At 39.6% G+C, this 22,499-nt stretch overlaps 1 protein-coding gene across 1 annotated transcript; it reads left to right on the top strand.

The window, feature by feature from the left end:
- Positions 1–493: 493 nt before the first annotated feature.
- On the top strand, positions 494–4,517 carry LOC118322062 (proproteinase E-like). Its single transcript, XM_035653644.1, has 8 exons — positions 494–582; positions 1,292–1,377; positions 2,691–2,788; positions 2,880–3,005; positions 3,478–3,614; positions 3,778–3,920; positions 4,009–4,161; positions 4,451–4,517. Exons 1-8 carry the CDS (start codon positions 543–545, stop codon positions 4,466–4,468), a joined length of 801 nt encoding a protein of 266 aa, XP_035509537.1. The 5' UTR covers positions 494–542; the 3' UTR covers positions 4,469–4,517.
- Positions 4,518–22,499: the final 17,982 nt, after the last annotated feature.

The following is a 22,499-nucleotide window of genomic DNA, read 5'->3' as shown; positions in this document are numbered from 1 at the left end:
GTTCAAATTTAAAACACATTTTTCCTTGTGTTCGTGAAAACCAGATGTTTCGTTCTTATCTTAGTAAGAATTTTCACAACCACTTGTAAAATATTCTCTGACCTAAGAGAGGAGAAAAAATAAGAAAACATCTCATAAATTGGTGGGTACTAACAAAAAAAGAACAAATCGTGGATATGAACAAAAATAATAGAAAATGTGTTTGTACATTGCTTAAAAAATAGATTAATTCAAGTTATGGAAACTTGTATTTAATTATAAAAACATCAAATATAGTTGTAAGATTGTTTCAAGGAAAAGTTTTCCCTCAGGGCCAGTACCAAAAGTAATGCTCCATTAAATTAGTATATATAACAATACACTTGCTGATTTGTTCTGACTCTAGGAGGAGGGGGGTTATGTAAGGACAGCTGAAACAGGTGCAGTAGGTAACGTAGATTCCCAGGTTAAAGGCTGGGCCGTGTCTGTGTGTCTGATTACTGTTCAATTTCGAGAGTATAAAAGCCATATGACACACTCAGGACAGTCCACTCTGAGGAATCATGATTAAAGTGGGTCTTGTCCTGCTGTTTGCTGCCTATGGTGAGTCTCATCTAGATTATTTTAAAAAAACGCGGATCTCTACCTGTAGCAGAGTTATTTTGTATTTTTCTTTTTACAAAAACATTGACATGTTAGTTTGTCTCTCAGTACTTTCTGACTTCCCTACTTTGTCTGTGTCTCTCAGCCCCAAGCTCATGGGTTTCTCCTGAAGTCAAAAATTCTTTAAAAAAACTTTAATATGTAGTTTAATTTAAAAAAGAAAAGACAAAAACATTTGGTCACTAGTTTCTGGCAAAACATTCAAACAGGATGAAATAGTGCATTTGTTGGGGACTATTTTCAGTAGCGGATTAATCCTCATTTGGTGCTCTAAAGCGGTGGTTCCCAACCTTTTTCCTTAAGAGACCTCTTTTCTATCACTGATCATGATGGATGGATCATGCCTCTAATTGTTCTTTCTTCCTTTCATATGGCAGCGAGTTAAATCTTTAAAAGTGTTTTTGGGATCTTGCAGATGTTTGTTCTCTGCCCAGGACCACGAAAGCATTTTATCATTTTGTGATAGTACAAACATCTTTCAGACCACTACAATACTTTTGAATATGCAACCAGCTGCTGCAAATCATTTATAATTGATTAAGGAAACCCAAATACTGAGAAAAGTATGGAGTGCTGAGGTCAAAATGATTTAAGTGTCAGAGCTGAGCTGAATCTGCCTTTGAAACTTCCCTCTCTCTTTGTGGCCCAGCTTACGGGTGTGGCACACCCATCCATAAGCCCCTGGGCCGTGTTGTCAACGGGGAAGATGCTGTTCCCTACAGCTGGCCCTGGCAGGTGAGTTGATAAGAATAAAAAAATATGTGAAATGTGTAGCAATTCTCAAATCGTTATCACCTCATCCATCATATCTCTTAATGTAGCTGTCTCTTTAAATATGTTTTAGATCAACAAACTCTTCCATATAATGTACCCAGTTTGAAATATTTTTTCTGCCAAGTACTTCTGACCAGCGCAAAAAATATGTTTGCTATATTAAAAAAGCCAATGTAAAGAGGTGCAAAACCACGCTGCACCATCACTGTGCACACATGCAAACAAACAACACAGGATTAGTATAAAGTGGGCATGTGTGCAAAGGGGACACTTGTGGGTAAGATATCTTGAGGTCAGAGGGATCCTTTTTAAAAATGACCATGGAGCGTTTTTTTAAGTATTGTATGTATTTAGCCCCCTTCCCGACATGCTAGAATGACAGAAAATGGATGTGTTAGGTCATTTAATTTCATATGATACCAGGATCTACTCTAAAACAGAGCACGCTACAGCCTCTGAAATACAGCGTGGAGTGGAAGAGGGAAGGATAACAGGGTGGCACTTGGCCAATGCCAAACCAGGCCCTGCCTCTGGATATGTCCCTGGTTTTAAGTGCTGGCATGTTTCAACCACAAATCCATTTTCTTAATTTTCATCAGTTAATATTGAACCTGGCTTCCTGCTCACAGTCGACATCACTGTGAACATGATTGCATGCTTTCTTCTTCTTCTGTGAGGTTTTATAGCAGTTAATGATTGCACTGAAACTGAGATTATTGAATATAAAATACAGTTTATCGAACTTACATTTTGTCTATCTTAATATAGTATAATTATTTTAGGAATTATGTTATTTTTAAATCTCATGTACCTCCTAAAGTACTCCAAAGTATGCCCATTTGAGATTATTGTTGCAGATAAATAAGGAGGTCTGCTATATTATTTTTCAGCAATACCCTGTTAATAATAAAAAAAATAACAGAAACAGACAGAGTAATTAAAAAAAGAGAATAACAGACAATCAATACGGAACAGGTGTGTGATTTACTTGTAAGCAGTTTTGTATCACTACATATATAAGACTACATGTACACCATGATAGAAAATACAGTTTATCTCTCAAGTCCAATATATATAAAACAGCTGCTTATAACAGGAATTCAGAATAGTATAAAAACATCTGACTAATTTTGACTTTTTAAGAAGTAAATTCCTTTCAAAATAGATCAGGATCAAGACTCTCATAACTTTATTGATTAAATAACAGTTACTTAATACCTATAAGCAATGTTTGGCTCTAAAGCCATCTCTCTCTCTCTCGGTGTGTCTCACAGATTTCTCTGCAGTATCTCAGCGGCTCCACGTACCGTCACACCTGTGGAGGCACTCTGCTCAGTCCCAACTGGGTCGTGACTGCTGGACACTGCATCGGGTGGGTCATGGATTACTTTCCTCCGGGTTTATCTCATGACGTTAGATGAAGGGTTTTATCTAAAGTGTGTGTGTCTGTTTATGTGTGTCAGACCTCGTACCTACCGTGTGGTGATGGGCGAGTACGACCTCACCAAGGAGGAAGGCTATGAGCAGATTCGAAGTGTCGAGAAGATAGTGGTTCATCCCGGCTGGGACGATAACTGCCTGTCCTGTGGGTAAGAGTGTGATTCCTCCTTACAGCTGTACAGGAAACAGGACAGTGACATTTCACAGACAAACTTACTTATCTGCATTAATTTATTTTTTTGGTCGCTGTTATGCAGATGACACGCAAATGTATGTCTCATTTATTTCCAACATGTTTTATCATTATTATTATTATTATTATTGAGATTCCAATTTTATTCCAATTTTATTGTTTTTTTTTATTTACCATAGTTTAATATTATTTGGAAGCAGAAAGACTCCGCAGCAAACTCTAAACACACACCTCTCTAAAATATAAAAATATATTGCGGTTTATAAAGGTTTTGGTTATTGGTAGACTTATTTTGGTGACTTTGTCTAATAAACAGGCTATAACTCAACAGTTCATGTCAAAAAATTTTCCTTTTCCCCTTAAGAAAATAATCTACATTGTGTGTCTGGGTTTAATGTATGTTCTAACATGATTTTCTTGTTGCTCAGTAATGACATTGCGATGATCAAACTGGCCTCACCTGTCGTTCTGAACGACAAGGTGCAGCCCTCCTGTGTGCCAGAGAGCGGAGAGATCATTCCTCACAACGGCGCCTGCTACATCACCGGCTGGGGAAGACTGTACAGTAAGTGTCTATTTGATTCTGATCAATCCAATCTAAATGCTACCATGTGAATGTAATGATCCAAAAAAGACAGAACTACGGCGAACTTTGATGAAATACTTTGGAAACTAACATGAGCGTCCCTTCGTGTTCTGAGATATACATTTTTCCGCCCATCTTGCAGGCGGTGGTCCCATCGCCTCCAAGCTCCAGCAGGCTCTCCTTCCTGTGGTTGGCCACAGCGTCTGCAGCACCAGCAGCTGGTGGGGGAGCACTGTGAAGCCCACAATGATCTGTGCTGGTGGTGACATCCGCTCTGGCTGCCACGTACGCACCGCTCCCCTTATCACAACACGATACAGGTTCACTCTGTAACGCCCTGATGCCTTCACTCTTCTTCTGTCTGTCCCTGCAGGGAGATTCAGGAGGCCCTCTGAACTGCCTGGGTAGTGATAACCGGTGGTACGTGCAGGGCGTGACCAGCTTCGTCTCCTCCAGAGGATGCAACACCCTCATGAAGCCCACAGTGTTCACACGCACCTCCTCCTTCACCAAGTGGATCGCTGACGTGAGTTCCCTTCAGTTCAGTTCAGTTGCGTGTGACGTACAGATGGCAGAGAAATTAAAGAAAGAACAACATAAAAACGTCTTAAAGTGTTACTGGAAAGTCTCTGAAACTCTACAGGAAATATTTTCCACAATAAAGCACTTAACTTTTAGTCCTTATCACATTATGTCATTTATGCTCTTAAATCTAAAGTTCCAAGTTCCACAATAAAACATTAACAGCATGAAAGAGAGGAGTCTGTTTATTTCCAAATGTTATGTGGCTATATTTCTTACTCTTTATCTTTCAGACTTTGCTGCAGTACTGAAGACCTGCATGGAGCCTTTTTATTGTCAATAAATCCAGTTCATCAACAACAGAATGTCTCAGTTTCATTTCATTTTTATAGTGCAACCAATAAACACCCAAACTGTGCCTGGATTCCATACTACAAACTAATTATAAGGGGTTTACAGGATGTAGTCTAATATTCCCATAAGGCCAAGGAAGGAAACAATGGTGAAACAAGTTTACTAAAACAGAGGAGGATGAGTGCAAAGCAGTAATCAGAATCTGGATCCATATCTGATCAGCACTGCCTAGTTTGACAGTTTGGATCTGAGGTTTGGTTGCGTTGAGGCTGGACGGACTGACTTGTGCATGAACTGTCAATCACAAGTAGCCCCCTCAAAAGGTCATACCCTGCGTTTATGGTCTATTTTTGACGGTGCTAAATGGGGAACCTATCAGTTATGGAAGAACGACCTTAAACTAGAGAGTGTTGACTAAATAGAACATTCATGTAGGAATACTGTGTGGTTATCTGAAGCAAGTTAAGGTTAGATAGTCAGGTGTTATTTCTCCATAAGATCTGCTTTGGTGATATGTGTTGTTTATTGATATCCAATATGGAAGCTTTTCCCCCTGCTGGCCATTACATAGAATGCAGGTTTAAGACACTTCCATGAAGTCTTCACTTCACAGACCTGGAAGCTCTTCCCATTATATATACTGTAATCAGTCATACAAAAAATACATGAGTCAAATTTCAGAACAGGAAATAAACATTTTGTGACTAATAACTTCATAGACTAATAAATGCATGATTTTAAGTGTGATGTTGAGGGACACTATTCTCCCAAATGCAATGTACAAAATGGAAATGGAGGAGCAGCTCACAGCTGGGAAGAAATAAAATGAATCATGGATGATGGTAAATCAGCTCAGGAAGACAGAAAACAAAAAATAACTATTAAAACATAAGCAAACCAATTATCTGTTTGTGAAGTTTAACTGGCAGCTTTTTATTTTATAGTTTTATTTTGAAAGCTGTCTTTATAGCAGCTAATGTAGCCTGGAGCCTGAATTTAACTGTATTAACATCAAAATATACTTAAATTAAAGTACTCATTATGCACAATGGTCCATTTTAGAATAATATATATTATATAATTGGATTATAACTATTGATGGATTCATGTGTTCATCACTTTAATGTTGCAGCTGATAAATGTGGAGCTAATTTTAACTCATTCATATACTCTGAATCCACTAGTGTTTTAAAATAAAGAGTAAAAGGTATAAAATGTAGTGAAGTAGTAAAGTATAAGGAAGCATAAAATGGAAATACTCAAGTAAAGTACCTCAAAATTATACCTGTAACATTTAAACAGACTTCTGATGGGTAAAATTGGTGGAACTGGTGGTATATTTTAAGTGGGTGACCACAGGGTGTCAGTGTTTGCTGTTTGAGCTCGACGAGCAGATGTGACTGATGGGGGCCTGGCTGGGTTTGCTGATGCGAAATTTAGACTTTATATGTGACACGAACAAAGGATATTTCATTCATTTGACTGATTGCATTCAACTGAGTCAAATCCAGCTGCACATTATTATATGAAAGGTTTTTTATTTTTTATTTTCCTTAATTATGTTTGTACTGTGCATTCAAGGGAATAAAAACGATTGAATGTTTATCTTTTTATTGATAAAAGAACTATTCATATACTTTAAAGTGTAATACTGGATTCAGTGTGTATGCTGAAGAAGGAGTGATTCACTTAAGGGGACCCCTTTTCTGTGATTTATTAAACTGAGTAAGTGACATATTTAATGGATATTTCATATGATATTCAAAACTGTTCAAAGAACCCAAAGAGTGAACCCAGTAACTGCAAGAAGTTTGTGTAAAATGAGTGATTTGGATGAATTTAGAGCAGATTATTTCTGTTTTTTATACAATTCTTTGTCTATTATGTTTAAAAAAAAAATCATTTTAAAAATAATTCATATTAATAGGCTTTTTTTTAAATTCAGCCATTGTTCTATTAGTCAATTTACTTCTTGATAGAAATTAACCAAATGCTGACATATAGACCTCATGTGTATATTATTTTGAGTTTTCTAACACCCCTTAAAATCAAGAAGGCCTCGCAAACCCCTGTTAAGTTTTGGTGACCCCTAGTGGGGGTTCTGACCCCCAGGTTGAGAACCACTCCACTATAGGATGTCAAACAATAACAGAAACCTCAGCCAGGTGACTGAACCAATTAAAATAATCCTTCCAGCTTTCAGATTTAGGGCAACACATGAAGTGGTGAATTCTCAAAACGTACCCAGACATCCACACACAGGCACACACGTGATTTATCCCACTCCAGTGCAAAAGAATAAAGTGAAAAACAGCAGTGGGAGCAGACTTTGTTTCCATCTGGGCAGACTCCTCCAGCCTTTAGCCGCCTGGAGTTCAGCCCAGCGAGTGAATAAGTGAGCTCCAGATCACAGGCCATTGGCTGGCTGCTCATTACTGAACGATGCATTAAATCCTCAGCTGTAAATAATGTGATAACTGCCCACAGGAACTGGCGGCCATCTTTTCCTTTTTTTTTGTTGCTTTATTTCTCTCTTCATCAATCTCTCTCTCTCTCTCTCTCTCTCTCTCTATCCTTTCACAATGAGTGGGGTTCAATTTTGCACATGCTATGTAATTATTCCACCCCAGTTGCTCTGGGGGAGAGAGAGAGAGTGAGAGGACTCATTCCTTAAAAGCAAAAGCCCCACATATCCGCTCCCACCTCCCCCTCCACCCACCTCTCCCCCAGCCTCCACCGCTCAGCTCAGGGTGCTCCACTGCAGGAGGCAGGAGGGAAACCACAGCATTATTTCCAAGGCTTCACAGAAACACAGAATCAGCAGCTTTACAGGGGAGAATACAGCAACATAAACACTCATAATGTTCGACTACAGTCCACACACAGATACAGGGGGGTGGGGGTGGGGGGCAGTGAATGTATGGAGAGGTATAACGCAAGTATAATTGCACACCAATGATTATGTAATGTTGTAACATGGTGGAATAAACAGGTGAAGAGGCACAGGGATCTGTGAGGCCTTTACTGTTGGACTGTAATGTTCTTGCCAGCACTGAGGACAGAGTTTGATGAAGTTAATACATTTGCAGAAATACACGCACTATAATAAAATCATTAGGTCGCGCATCTCACCCTTTTTAAGATGATGCGATACGTATCAAATGTCCAATTTCAGAATTAGACGTCATTGTGTTTATTGCAGACAAAAAAGACTTTCTGCAGCGATTACCTTCAACCTCGGCCAGTTTCTGGAGGCTGGAAAGTGTTTAATATCTTGCGTGTTCTTGCTTGTGTTAGCTGTGTTAGCATCTAGTGATGGGTCGGTTGCGAATGATCCGGCTCTAAGAACCGCTTGTCTGGTTGGGGGGGAAAAGTGAACAACGAAAGCCGGCCTCCTGATTGGAACCAGATCCCGGATTTTTTCCTGTTGTTTATACTGTTTTTTCCTGTTAAGCTCGTGATAGGGATCAAAGGTGCGGCGTCCTGTGTATCTACACTGACAAGGAGGGGGGTGTGAGGAGGGTTACGACACATAGGGCACAGTGACATTGTGAACAGGGGGAGGAACGTGCCAAACAGCAGAAAACCAAGGAAGAAAAGAAGAACTTGCTACATAAGACAGAGACAGCACACCGGAAAGGGTGACGGAAAAGGAGTGACAGGAAACTAGAAAAAGTTGGACATATTAGTGAGACAGTTCAAGGCAGAGTGTAACAGTGCAAAGTAAAAATTTCATATCGAGCAGCTTTTTGCTCAATGAGATGGGTGACTTTGTTTGCATTTTAGCAATCATTTAGTATGTGTGTGTTAAAAAACATTTATCATAATGCTGTTTACTATTAAGAATATTCCATCTTCAATAATATGCGTATAAAATTAATTAAGCAACAAAAAACCTACGAGCCACTTGGAGCTGAAGAGCGCTCTTTTTAGTGAGCCCGAGAGCCGTAATTCCCATCACTATTAGCATCCACAGACTCCTCGTCTGTGTTGTCGGACATGTCTGTTTATTCACTAACGTTACTGTCATCGCTCTTGTCATGAGACCCTCACGTTGACCTTTCACGAGTGGAGACGCTGTTTGCTGTGTGCAGCAAAGCTTCAGTCAACAGATTTATAACTTTAGAATTGGACCATCAACTGATTTATGGTACATTTATATCGATCAAGGATCCACATACCGATGCACCTCTTGTGGACAAGACTTGTATTTTTTAAGAAATACAGAAGACAGTTCTGGCTGTTTCGTTGCTGGCGAGAGCTTGGCGGAATAAAAGGCTGCAGACAGACAGCAAACTGGCCTTCTTGATTGACAGCACTGCTGCTAATGCAGATGCAAGACATCTGTGTATCACTGAGACGAGACCCTACACTCAGTGATACTGTAATCTAATGAGATGTATGGATAAATTGTTCAGCTTTAAGCTTGTAGTCAGCTTTTTAGTTGAGGTGTTCCTCTCATTCCTTAAAGTAGCTAATGTGTGTGTAATAAGTTCATCTTATGAATAAGTAATACTTAATAATGTCTTGGTGTTAAAGTGAATTTTTCATGCAGGGACGTGTATTTTTGGCCTGGACAGCAGTCTCAGCCCCTAGACTTTATGAGATTTTCTAGACGTTTTGTTGAGTTTTATTTTGTCATTTTTTCCCTATTTGTGAAAGTTTTCCTTGCAGGAAGGCATGACATGGGCTAATACATAAAGATTTAGTTTCCTTAACATTATGAGTCATAATTACTGTAATAACCCTCAAAGGAAACGTGTAAAGTTCTCTTGTTTGTGGCAATGTTGCTATGTAACTAAGCCATCATTTTGATGCCACTTTTAATTTTTCTTTATGTGCTTTCTCTGGTTTCTCAAATGCAATTAGATCCTTGTGTTAATCCAATCCCCACCACCGATTATCTGTCTGTTTGTTTGGCCATCTGCCTGCTGACCCACCTGCCTGCCTGCATTTCCACTGCAGACATGATGACAGTTTACACACATACGGTACAGCAGAACTGATGCACCTTGCTGTAAACACAATATACAAACAGGAGGAGACATACGAACACAAGAATAAGACATCAGCAGGGACTGAGTTCGCAGGAGCGAACTGAAATCTGCTGTCAGAGAGGAGGCGTGTTCCTCCTCTAAGGAGTTACAGCAGGAGCTCGCAAGCTGTTGTGATGTTCACCATAGCGACCCGACAGGACAGACTGCTTGTTTTCATTCTCCTCGTCTCCTTATTCTGTCCTACACCTCGTGTTTTATCTGTCTTTTATTGTATCCATTTGTCTGTCACTCTCTCAGAAGTATGGATGTTGAGTGTCTTAACCCTCCACCACTCATTCCAGCTTCACTTAATGGCCACATGTTGCAGGAATGAGTCGTTTTAGCACTTCTGGTTCCCTGTCCTCGAAGTCAACAGGTTCTTTCTCCGGGTTGCTGGTTGTCTGTGTTGTAGGCTACTAGAAGCAAGTCAGCAACAACTTCACTTCACTTTTTAAAGTACATTTTTGGTATTTCACCGCAATAGAGTGCTGCAAGAAGTCCTAAAACCTGGAGTTAGCATTTTAGCACTTAACGGTTCCCTCGCCTCAAAGTCAATGGGTTTGTGGACTGATGTCTGAAATAAGATCTGTGGTTAACAGAAGCATAAGAGATTTTCATGATTTGTTCTACTACGCTAAATATCCCACCTGTGAATTCTACTTTCTGCTGAGCTTTCTTTAATTTAGAGTCAAGATCAAGTAACATGTTAAAAAACTGAAATTGACACATATAATTGAATGATCTGTTATGGCCACATTTCAGACTAATTGCTTAAGTTTAATGCAGAAAAACGTGTGGATCTGAAGATTTTTTTTGGTTTGTCTGTTTACAGTAATGAAGATATACCTATGAATATTATATTCAATTTCTGCAATATTGTATTAATATAGAGCTGCCTAACACTTACACACTAGATTATTACTTATGCATTAAAGGTCCAATAATAAAAATTTTAACAGTCACAGACGCCATGTTTCTGCATTAAATACTTTTAATACATTTTCCTTATTATACTTTTGACTCTGCGACTCAGAACTGTTACCAAGGATATTCTGGAGAAACTGTTAACTCCCCATTTTATAATCTATTATCTAATACTATATAAATAAAAATAGGGCATTACCATAAGACCAAAAAAAGCTTGCAAAGAAGATGCAAAAAGAAACTGCTGACTGCTTTTTTTTTCTTAAACTATAAACACAGCTTTGTCTGTGATCTGATTGGCTCGTTGTAGATGCACATGGAGCTGATTGGCCGGGTCAGCAGAAGGTCTGACTGGAGGATCGACCTGCGTTGGAAGGATGCTCATGTCGAGCTGAGTGGTGTACACAGCTCACAACTTCTGAGAAGTGATGCTTGACACTAACTGTTGCCATGGATACCTGTTCCTCTGAGGGCTCCATCTCATCTCGCTCCATAACATGTTATTGCTACAAAAGACATGCAGGACACATTTATTGTGTGCATTTGAGGATATATATGTATATACATACACACATACATACACGAGTTGTATATAGAAAATGTATAATATTTAGAGTATATGACAAGTACTAGGTTATCAGCAGTATAACATATACCATACTGGTAGGGTTAACTTTTTTTTTTTTTATGATTTTTTAGTTGTATGTATTTATTTCTGTTATTTTTTTTATTATTTGTTCCCATGTTTTTTGGCATCACAGCGTTTAGTCATAAAACAAACAAGCGCACATCAACCACACATCAAGACACTATCCGTCTTTCTCTCTCTCAGCTTCCTTCTGCTGCGTTAATATATTCTTAGCTCCGTCTGCCCTAAATATCTTGGCTGTGGCTGCTGAATGCCAGCAGGTGGTGGAAGGTGTTGCTGGGGGCTGAGAGGTGCCGGCTGCCGGGCAGCAGGGGGGTTGATGGAGCTCTGGCAGGTACAGCTGCCCCTGTGGGCTCCATGGAGATGAGTGACAGTGAAAAAGGAGCACCTTGGAGACCGGGGTCAGGGGTTAGACAGTTAGCATGTTGTTCACAAAGCCTGCGGGAATACATAATCTTATTACTGTCAGAGGAAGCAGGGAAACACATCCACAGATGGCTGCAGGGTTGAGCACTGAGATTCAGTCAGAGGTCCAGGAATGGTTATTGTTTTATGGATTCTGGGCAGGCTGAAAGGTCGTTTTGCAAATGTTTCTTTTGTGTCTGGTTGGTTAAATACAAAGAGGATTTTAGTCTTAGCAGGTCCTGTGATCAGCTCTGGAGTCATCTTTGCTGCTTCTACAACCCCACATGTACAACCTTCACTCAGTTGTACTTGTATTTCAGAAGCAATAAACCATTACGTTTCATTTTAGGCAGCAATTTGGTTGCATCACTGCAAAGCAACAAAGAGGAAATAAACAGAATTCAGCTGTTTTACAGCTGCACCATAAAGGTTAAAGCCCTGTTCACGTGGAAATGCCTGAAAAAAACAACCAAATTAACTTCTCACGACTTACCACATCAAAATCAGTGCAAAACCATGAATGCCTTCAAGGTGACACTGTTACACAAAGGTGACACACATAGTGTTCACCATTATCCCCATTTGTCTGTTTGGCTTATCAAGGCAACAAAGAAAGACAAAAGAGACTGTTGCGTTGTGGTTTGTGTTGCGTATCAGCCTCAAATGTTCACGTAAATCCTCCCTGAACATAAGTAGCCTCTGTTTGCCTCTCAGCTTTGTTTCTCCTCCTCCTCCTCCTCTCTGTTGGCCCTGTGTGGCTTCTCTCCTTAGTGAAATGGTGTCTCTTTCACATAATGTCTCCCTGGGGATGTTTTAGGCTTCATACATTTCCACCTCATTTACTTAGTCAGCCTGGGGACCACAGACTGGCTATGACTGCTCACTGTGTGTGTGTGTGTGTTTGTGTGTGGGTGGCTGGTTAGTTGTTGTGGTCGAAAAATGATCCTCCTTGGGGCAAAAGAGAGTGTTACATCGTGTCTAACTGTGTTTTAGTGAAACTGTGCGGTATCAGGATTGATCTGCATCATCATGGAAGTTGTAGTACTTGAGTAAATGTACTTAGTTACTTCTGGCTCTGTGTCTGCCTGCCCACAGTCTAAATCACCTCTTCTCCACATTTACTGTACTCTGAATGACTTAACCAATCATCATTCCTCTCAGGCTGCCACCCACTGGAAGGACATACGGCCATTATTTCCCCACAGTATTTCGTTAATTGTTTGTGCACTCTGAGGGCATTGAACCAAGGCAGCACTGCACAGATTTCATTGGCTGCAGGCTGATAAAGTGCTAATGCTGGAAAAAGTCTGCCAGATAAGGACAGAAGATTGCATTAGAGCAGTGTTCCTCAAACTTTCTACACCGTGTACCATCTCAGAAAATATTAGGCCCTGCAAGTACCACCATTATGACGGAGCGTAGGTTGATCCTGTTGAAGAACCAGAGCTAATTTGATGGAAAGGGCGTACTCCTAATGCAATGGTTCCCAAGATTATTCCTCAAGGGACCCCTTTTCTATCATTTATTAAACAACCCCTCCTCCCTTTTATATTAAATACTGTACAATGAACCCAAAGCATGAACACAATAACTGCACAACGTTTGTGTAAAGTAGTGATCTGGAGTGTTTAGTGTTCAGTGTTTTCTTGGCCATTGTTACTTAACATTTTACTTTACATTTATATTTCTTCACAAAACTGAACCAGAGATGTAGGCCTGTAGTGTATATACGTTTTCTTACACCCCTGTAAATCAAGAAGGCCTTGCGACCCCCCATCATCATAACTATTAAAACCTTACTAATAATAAACATTTTGAGTGACTATTTATGTAAAATTAGTAGTAAATCTTTTGGAAAAAGTACTGTATTTAAATTGCTAAAAAAAAACCAAACAAATGAAACAGCATAAAATTAACCAAAATTAACCTGTACTTTATATAACAAGGTGAAATAATTAGTTAATTATCAATTAGTCGACTGACAGAAAAATAATTTACACCTATTTTGATTTTCCCTTTGCTTACAGTTTGTAAGCCACTGCCACAGACTGGTAACTAGAAGTTGTACCTGGGCAAGCAGCTGAAGTTCCCAACCAGAATAACAACAACAACACAGATTCGACCAGATGTTCATTGCGTCCACCAAGCAACTGATCCTGGAGCTCACAGTGCCCTGGGAAGAGTGAATGGAAGAAGCCAACAAGAGGATGTGCAACTAGTACCAGGAGCTTGTGGAGTGCAAAACTCAAGGTCAGCGGCCTCGATGCGAGCCTGTGGAGGCAGTGCTGCCAAAGATGTGCAGGGCATCTGCTCTGCAAAGCTACTGGACATCCCCGGGGAGGCAAAGAGGAAGGCCATCAGATCTGCCACTGAAGCTGCAGAGAAAGCCGCCAGGTGGCCGTGGATCAAGAGGGTAGATCCGTGGGCGAATGCCACTGCGACACAAGTTGGGGTCTGACCAACCCTGGCTGGGTCACATAGGCGAGCGTGTCTGATGTTAAAGGCCGGAAATACCCAATGACCTCGGAATCCATCACTTACATCTTCAGGCGAATCTTCTGGGAATGCTGTATTAATTCATTAGACTAATGTTATATACTTCACATTTTGAATGTCATATTTTCTATATACTGTAATATAATGTACTTATTTTTACAGTTATTTAATATACAATTTTTCTATCTTCTATATATATCCGTCATATATTGTAATTTAAAGCACATATTAGAGCTTTTATTATTTCTATTTCTTATAATGTCTTTGTTTAGCAACTGTAACGCAACCAATTTCCCCTCGGGGATCAATAAAGAATTTCTGATTGTGATTAACATATTGACTTTTTACTTTTACCCTTTAGATAAAATATAATTGTATCTACCCTCAGCTTTATTGACAAGAAACAATGATAAATACCGAGGCCTGACCTTTAAACAAGCAGCTCCTTTCTTTAATTGTTTTGAACAGACTCGGCGGCGAGCAGCAGTGTACAGTTTATTTATACGTGCTATCAAAAGCAACCTCACACGTCATTAAGCTTTGTTTTGTCACTCTTCCTGCTGGCTGGCATTGATTGCCTCTATGAATAGCTACACTTTGCTAGATGACAGACACGGAGCTGAACACTGCAACACAAATAACAGGATATGTGGTGGGCTCAGAGACACCAGTACTGTATTCATGCGGCAGAGAGACGCTGTGATATTTTCTCTAAAGAGTAAATGTGTGACAGAGAGACACACAGTGAGGGAGTGTGTACTGAATGCTGTGAAATTATTGTTATTCTAAATTAGGTGAGGCGGTTGAGAGGAAAATGTGGACCTAGTCGGTTGCCATAGTGATTAGTGAACTGAAGGTGCTGCAGGGGACAGTATGTTCAAGTGTGTGTGTGTGTGGAAGAAAATAATAGCAATCATATTTTGAGACTGTAACTACTAATGTGGGTATTTGTTATCAACTGAATATTTCGCTTTGAAAACCATCTATTGAATGTATGTGTTCAATTAATTTAAATCTATTTCAAGTACATGATATTAAGCATAAAATATGTAATTTTCTGTCACCAGGAGGTCCCTCACATCAAAACAATAACAAAGGAGGACGTTTGATTATCCACAGAGGTCTCCTCTTCTCTAAAACAAAAGGACCCGCTGTTCCCACCTTAAAAATCACTGCTTAATATATAAACTTAAGATCCAGACGTCGATGACTAAAATCCTTCATCGGTTCAAATCTAGAGTTAAAAAGCACCCAGATCTAAACAGGGATGGCAAAAATGTGACTTCAGACTGGATAAAACAGTCAATGCTATGCAGCCTCTGGCAGTGAACCAAAACGCTGATCAGGCACAAAGGGGATATGACGCCATAGACAGGCGACCAGTGAAAAGCAGTGTTACCTGAATAAAATGACAGATTTGAACATTGTTGGAAACACTTGGGATAATGTAAGTACATGCGGACATTTTGCATATCATATCCTTTAAAGTATTACTGTTATTTTTTATAGTTCAGAAAAGACTTTAATACTAAAAAAAAACTTTATTTGAAAATTTAGAGATGTAAACTGTCACTATGGATACTTCTTTCTCTTGTGTTTTAGGCAGATTACACACTTGGATCATGTGACTGAGTAACCTGGTAGGGCTGATAGATCCCTTTTTAGCCTGGATGTACAAGTTTGAACTTCAGTGTCTGAATTTTCATTCCAACTTGAGTTAAATCATTTTTTTAGTTGACTTAAATTTTAGATCTGAAAATGATAAATTGAATGAATTACAGCAACTTGAATACAGTTTTTGTTTGACTAACTAATTAATTTTCAACCAAGAACAATAAAGAGAAATAGAAATCAACCCTTTGAAATAGCACCATTTGAAATGAGTGCTGTATTTTAAAATATTATGGCCTTGCTTTGCTTCCATATAGTTAGTGTGCTGACTTGTGTGTGTGGCTCAGATGTAATAGAGTTGTTCCCTCTGGTCAGATCTCAGCTGAGTTGTGTGTTTTGCATATGGTGCCTCTGCTGCTGCTGGCCTCTTTCCTTCTGCCTGACCCAGCTTCTCTCCTCTGCTTAGGGGGCTCCTGACGACAAACCTGCACCATTATATCCGTGTGTAAACCTCATCGGCCCCAACCCTCATGTACAGTGTTAATTACACCGGTGGCGCCAAGAGTTTGGACCACAATCTTCTTTTGTGTGGGTCAGTTGTATTAGAAAAGTACCCGCATGGGTCTAACTTAACTAAAAAAACATTACATTATTGCTGTTTTTTTTTTTATTGTAATCCACACTGTACAATAGCGAATACTGCAACCCTACCGGGTTAAGAGGTTGGAGCAGTCAGCTGTTAATGTTGGTATAAATCAGTCAATAAAATAGGTTTTTCAATCACCGCAACCACGAGAGGTCTTTCAGCATAAAGTGCACAAACCGTTTTAACCAAGTATGATTATGTGTACCATGACTACAAAAGGTTACCAGACTTTTCCTCAAAATGCATCATCTGTAACAGCGTTTAAAAGCGGCGTGCTATTTATATGTCGTCTCTTGACATTACATTGAGCTCAGTGTGCGAGTGCGTGTCTGAAAGGATACATGAGAGGCCAGTTAACAGTGACAGCCCGAGCATAATTGATTGATTCAGTCCCATAAAAATACACTACACTATTAATTTGAAATACTGATTAATGATTACATTTATAACTACGACCACATTAGAATTACTATTAATAGCTAGTAAATTGAAGGATTTGGAATTCTTAATAGAAGAGGCTGGTATCACCCACTCTTGTGCGAAATTAAATAGGTCAGCATGTATAAACACAAGCATTTATTAAAATTTCATAAAAGTTCATATTTTTTAAAAAAAGGTCCAAGTTTTCTCTACTTTTCTTTCTCTTCTACTACACCTACAACCCCTCTCTTCCTCTGCTCTCTTTCTATCCCCCCTCAGTTTTGCTAAATGCATTACTGTACATCCCTCTCCCCTCTTCTCCCCGCTCTGTTTATAGCAACCTCGTCTTTATTCCGGGCCCCTGTGTCTCATTCAGGGCCAAACACACGTCACAGAGTCAAATATTGCATGACAGTAAACAAATAGCCGCGCTCAAACCTGTTGTTCTTCCAGACAAAAGGAGCTAAAAGTGTTTTAGCCCCCTTTTCACATTTGCAGATCAATGGAGGGCATTGAGTGGGGCTCCGAGAGAAGCCCCCTGTTTGTTAAGCTCCTCTGACCCAGAATGAACAAGCACAAACACCAAAACAAGACGGATGAGCAAAGAATGGTATGTGTAGCCGGTACAACTAGCAAAGTCTGCCTCATGCCAGTTTCCCCTTTCTCTCTACCCATCATGCTTTGCCTTTTTTTACTGAGTTACTGCACTGTGTGAATGCTGGCTGGGAGGGAGAGCACCTGATTACACGCAATCAACATCATGTAGTTTTGTTACATCTGGAGAATGAGCGATGGACAGAGGGATTCAAGAAAGGAGAGAACAGAGACACAGAGAGAAATAGTAAAATTATAAGATTGTAACACATGAATGCACATTAATAGAAACACATTGTGTAAACATTACAACTGTTATTTTCATTTTAATAGATTTCTATTATCTATCAATACCATAATAAATTATGATTAAATTGGTTATCATGCCGTCCATTATAAACGTGATCTGACGGAAACCAGGAACCGCTGGTTTTAAGCAGCACAGAGCAGATCGCACTGGCAGGAAGTCAAACGGCATAGAGAATCTGGTCTGGTCTGGTATTTTTCTAAATAAAATACCTCTGGATCGAACTTCAAGCTCGATGAACATTGTGGCACCAGGAAAAAAGTCAAAGGCTGGTTGGAGGAGATCTGAAGTAGAGAAACACATCGTTATTTCCTTTTTAAGGACAAAATACAACATAAACCACATTGGGTGTGTCAGTAACGGGATGTTTAATTCTATAACTATAACAAATGTTGATGACTAATTTTCACACACAGAAAAAAAACTAGGTCCTTAGTTCATTAGCTAGAAAGCTTGGACGTGACACAACCTATAATACATGGCGATATTTCGCCAGTAATAGAACTTTTGCTCCATTGATTTTCTGATCCGGTCAAAAAGAATGAGTGGACCCAAGATTTTGAGCTTTTGAGAACACATTTGTGCCTGGAGCTCCACTATCTATACCTTAGTGGTATTTCAACTGCTAAACTTGCCCTGGAATATTAGACTTTGCACTACATCCAGCTTGTGTATGTATCCAACTAACTACTGTTGGTAATCTTCTGTGGTATGTTGTTTATGTATAAAAGGTGATCCAATAACTCTTCCCTGTGTGCCCATGTGCATATAGTATGTGTTATGTTTGTGTTTGCACTGTCAAACTCATTTACCCATCTGCTCCACTCCGTATGCAAACAAGTGAGCAGTTGCAGAATCCCGAGGCGCTGTCTCTGTCGCTTCATCCGGCTCACTGTCATTCCTGCCAGCCTCCCCATTCTCTCGCCTGTCTGTGTTTGTGTGCACTTACCTTCGCTCTGTGTGCCCATTTGTCACCACGCCACATTATAAAAATGTGACACAGGATAACTGAGATGGCACAGCCTTGACGTGTAAAAGCTCCTCTAATGATTTTGGGAGGGGAAGTGGAGCCTTTCAACAACAGACAAACCTTAAAGTCTCCCCCACCGCTCAAAAATCTGTGATTCTTCCTGTTCCTGCAGTTGGATGTTTGAGCTGTACGGTGCAGAATGTCTGTGTAGAGTTTGATGAGAGAGAGTTGTTTTCACTGAAAGTGGAAAGTTTGGGCTCATTGAAAATCAGATTTTTAAGGGGCGCGGCCTATGAGCATGATTTGTGACTTAAAAAATCACTTGGAAGTCAATCCTGGTCCATTATGCAACTCATGTGAATGCCATGTGAAAATGTCAAGAAGAAATAAACAAAAAAGACAACAAAAAAAATTTTATTTCCAGTGTGTCCCTCTAAATCTTGAAGATTATTAAAACTTGTGTCTGGAGGTGGAGTTACTCTCCGAATCTTATCAAATACAGGCTAACTGCCAAAAACACAAAATATTAGAACCCACAAAGATCTGCCACACAACATTTAATGCTTAATTTACATCCAACATAGGCAGATGTTTAGTCCGGACTATAAGACAGATGTCTATATTTAAGGCTCCAGGAATTGAGAGAAGTAAGACTATGATTGGAGTTTACTCTACAACTGCAAAAATCCTTCCAGAACACAGATTCTTGTGTGATTGTACCAAAACAGAAATGGACATCCAACAAAAACAATTTGCTCGTTCATGCATAACATTTACACAGAAAAGGCAAAGAAACTGAGGAAAAAGCTTAAATTTGGATGAATTGTTGGAGAAATGAGGACACGAACTCTTGATGGAGGTAAATGGACATTGAAGGAAGAACCAAACTTAAGATGAGCTCCGTCTGTGCACCATCTGTGCACCACCTGGATTATAAAATGTATCTCACTTTAGACACTATTTTTAGAAAGCCTGTCATTATTTATTATTCTCGCCACATGATGTCAATGGCTCTGATTAGTAATAAAATAAATTAAAATAGTTGGAAATAATCTTAATCTGGATAAAAAAAAAAAAAAAAATCAGAATTTTTAAACAAGAACTAAACAAAGCAGTTTTTCTTCATTCCTGTTTTCTCGTTGTCTGGATTGGAAACAAAGCAGTTGCTGACTTTTTTTGTTGGTCTGCAGGCACAGAATGATCAATTTTCTTTTGGAAAAGGTGTAGCAAAGTACAAAGTAACTTTTGGAAGAGCAGAACTCAGACAGGGATGGTAAATTGCCAAGCAGAGAATTGAAACACATAGCCAATAAAAACTACCAAACAAGTCCATAAATAAGTCATAATATCAGTCAAAAACTCACAAAGGGCAGGACGAGAACAGCACAAAGGCTCAAACACCAGGATTGGAGGGATTCGATGGACAACCTGGCAGAAGTGGATGGAAACTGGCTGGTTTTAGACTATGAGACTAATTAGAGAATGGGGAGCAGGTGTGTCGGTGGGTGTGGGAATCAGGTGACTGGAAGTAGCGGGAACAGCTGGTTGGATGGAGAATGATGAAATTACATCTCATTTACATCTGCTATTAACATGTGATCTGTGTCTGGATGCGTTATCTGGATAATGTGATCTGATACATCTGTCTTTGAATTTACACCTGGTATTAATTCGGATTGTCACATTGTGATAGGATCTCAATATTGAACTGCTGGTTGTCTTGTCAACAGACACAGCTCGACCCAGGTGAGTGGGTCTTTCTCATTTCTCAGTTTTACATCCTCGATTTTGTGAGTTAAAAAACATTCTTGATGAAGAACTTTTACATTATTACAATACAAATAAAAATCTTAAAATTAAGTCAGTGTCACTTAAAATGACTAAAGCAGCTAAATCAAATGTTTTTTTAACTTCCAAAATTCAAAATTTGAGCTAATTAGTTGCTAGATAGTTGTTAGTGTAATCTAAACTTTAAAAATCAGTTTTCATTTGGTTTTCCTTTAGTTTTCTTCACAGAAATGAATAAAATGCTAAGATATAGACCTGCTGTGTATATTTTTTAAAGTTTTATTTAAAGCTCATTCAAATCAAGAAGGCCTCGTGACCCCCTGTGAAGCTTTGGCGACCCCAAGTGGGCGTCCTGAGGTTGGGAACCACTGATCTGTGATACAGTATAGAGGATATAACAATCAACTGTGGCGCCCGACGGCCCCTTTCTGTTCCCCGATGCTACGTCTGTCAGGTCGGGCTATTATTGGGCTGATGTGTTGCAGTCTGAACCCGACATTAAATCACCGCTCTGTGGAGCAGCACCATGATGTGGTCTATATGACATCATCACTACAGAGAGTCCCTCTGCTGCTCGGCTTCACAGTCCAAACATTAGAGACGAGCTGTACTACATGAGATTATATATGTGAATTCTAAATTAGATAATTAACATGAATCCAGCTGGAAGACTCATTATTTCAATGTGGGCTCCTCAGTGCTACGATATCACTGGAAGTCTGATTATTTGTGATGTACGTCATGGTTCTTCCTCCTCTGTCATACAGGCTCTCAGTCTACCTCTGTCCCTTTCTTTCTCCCCCCTGTGCTCTTTCTCCCCCTCTGACTCTCATCCTTCCCCTCCCTGGTGAGCAGCATGGTTTGCAGGCGAGCGTGTGATCTGAATTTCAACATCAGTGTCTGTCTACCGAGCAGACTCCTGGGATGTTGCTGCCCAGAATTCTTGTTTTCCCTCCCCTCGACTCCCACCCTGTTGATTTTTCTCTCTGCCTTGCCGTCTCTAAGCTGGCAGTGCAATCACATCACTGAGTCAAAAATTACATTTGGTTAATCACCTCAATAATTTATACGAGCTATAGCTGTCAAATAAGAACCTGATTTGGCTCTCGTACAAGGTGCTCATTTTATGAAGAGGGAATCACGACATTTACAGTCGTCTTTAAGAGTATCTGTGTGGCACACGTGGTGCATATCAGGCTCATCAGTGAAATTTCCCTGCAGACTGATTCCTCCCGCTGCTGTCATGGGAACAAAAGCTCTGAGTTGCTGAGGGATTCTGGGCTTATGAAACCTTGAAGTCTAGTTGTTCCTTTTGCTCTGCTCTGAAATGGGTTTAGTGATCACGGTTCCTTTCAGTTGAAGAAGGTATTTAAAAAAGAGGTGCTGCTCAGAGGTGTGTCATTTATGTGATTTCTGTTGGCAGTACAAATGATATTATTGCTGCTGGCAGCTTAAAACTTGAAAAGATGTTTAAGCTCATTTTCAGTCCCGCTGGTACAGATAACAGCAGATTAGTAAATTTAAGCCTTCATATTTCAGAAATATTTACTGTAGCAACGGGAAAAGATAAACTCTCACATGCAGAAATCATGTAAAGTGTTTATGTTGGAGTCTGTTAGAAGTATCCAAAATCAACAATCAACTGGTTTCCCATAACATTATAGTGGAATGGTCTTTCACATTAGTAGGGCATAGAATCATAAAACCCAGGACTGAGTTAGCATTTAGCATTAAGCACTTTGCCTTGAAGTCAATGTTTTTTTTTTAAATAAGGTTTGTGGTTTACACAAGCTTAAGAGATTTTCCCACTTTGTACTACGACATAAAATATGCCAGTAAATACCCCACCTGTGAATTTTGAAGCTTTTATGTGTATGTGTGGCTAAATACAACACAAAACACTGAACCCGGAGACTCAGGCTACGTTCACACTGCAGCCTTAGCTCTGAATTCTGACTTACTGCTCAGATGTGACTTTATTTTTCATTCTTTTTATTTCTCTTACCAATGAAAAAAATGTTTGTGATTCTAACCACCGGGTTTGACTCAGGGCTGGACTGGGACAAAAAATTGGCCTTGCATTTTGAGCCGAGACCGGCCCACCAGGCATTGATGGAAAGACAATGAAGCCTATGAATGAAA

This window comes from Morone saxatilis, unplaced genomic scaffold (genome assembly GCF_004916995.1).
Source record: "Morone saxatilis isolate NCDOM2014 unplaced genomic scaffold, NCSU_SB_2.0 Contig12, whole genome shotgun sequence".
In the NCBI taxonomy this organism is placed as follows: domain Eukaryota; kingdom Metazoa; phylum Chordata; class Actinopteri; family Moronidae; genus Morone; species Morone saxatilis.
The sequence above is the reverse complement of the archived record's forward strand: the minus strand, read 5'-3'. Positions and strand labels throughout refer to the sequence as shown.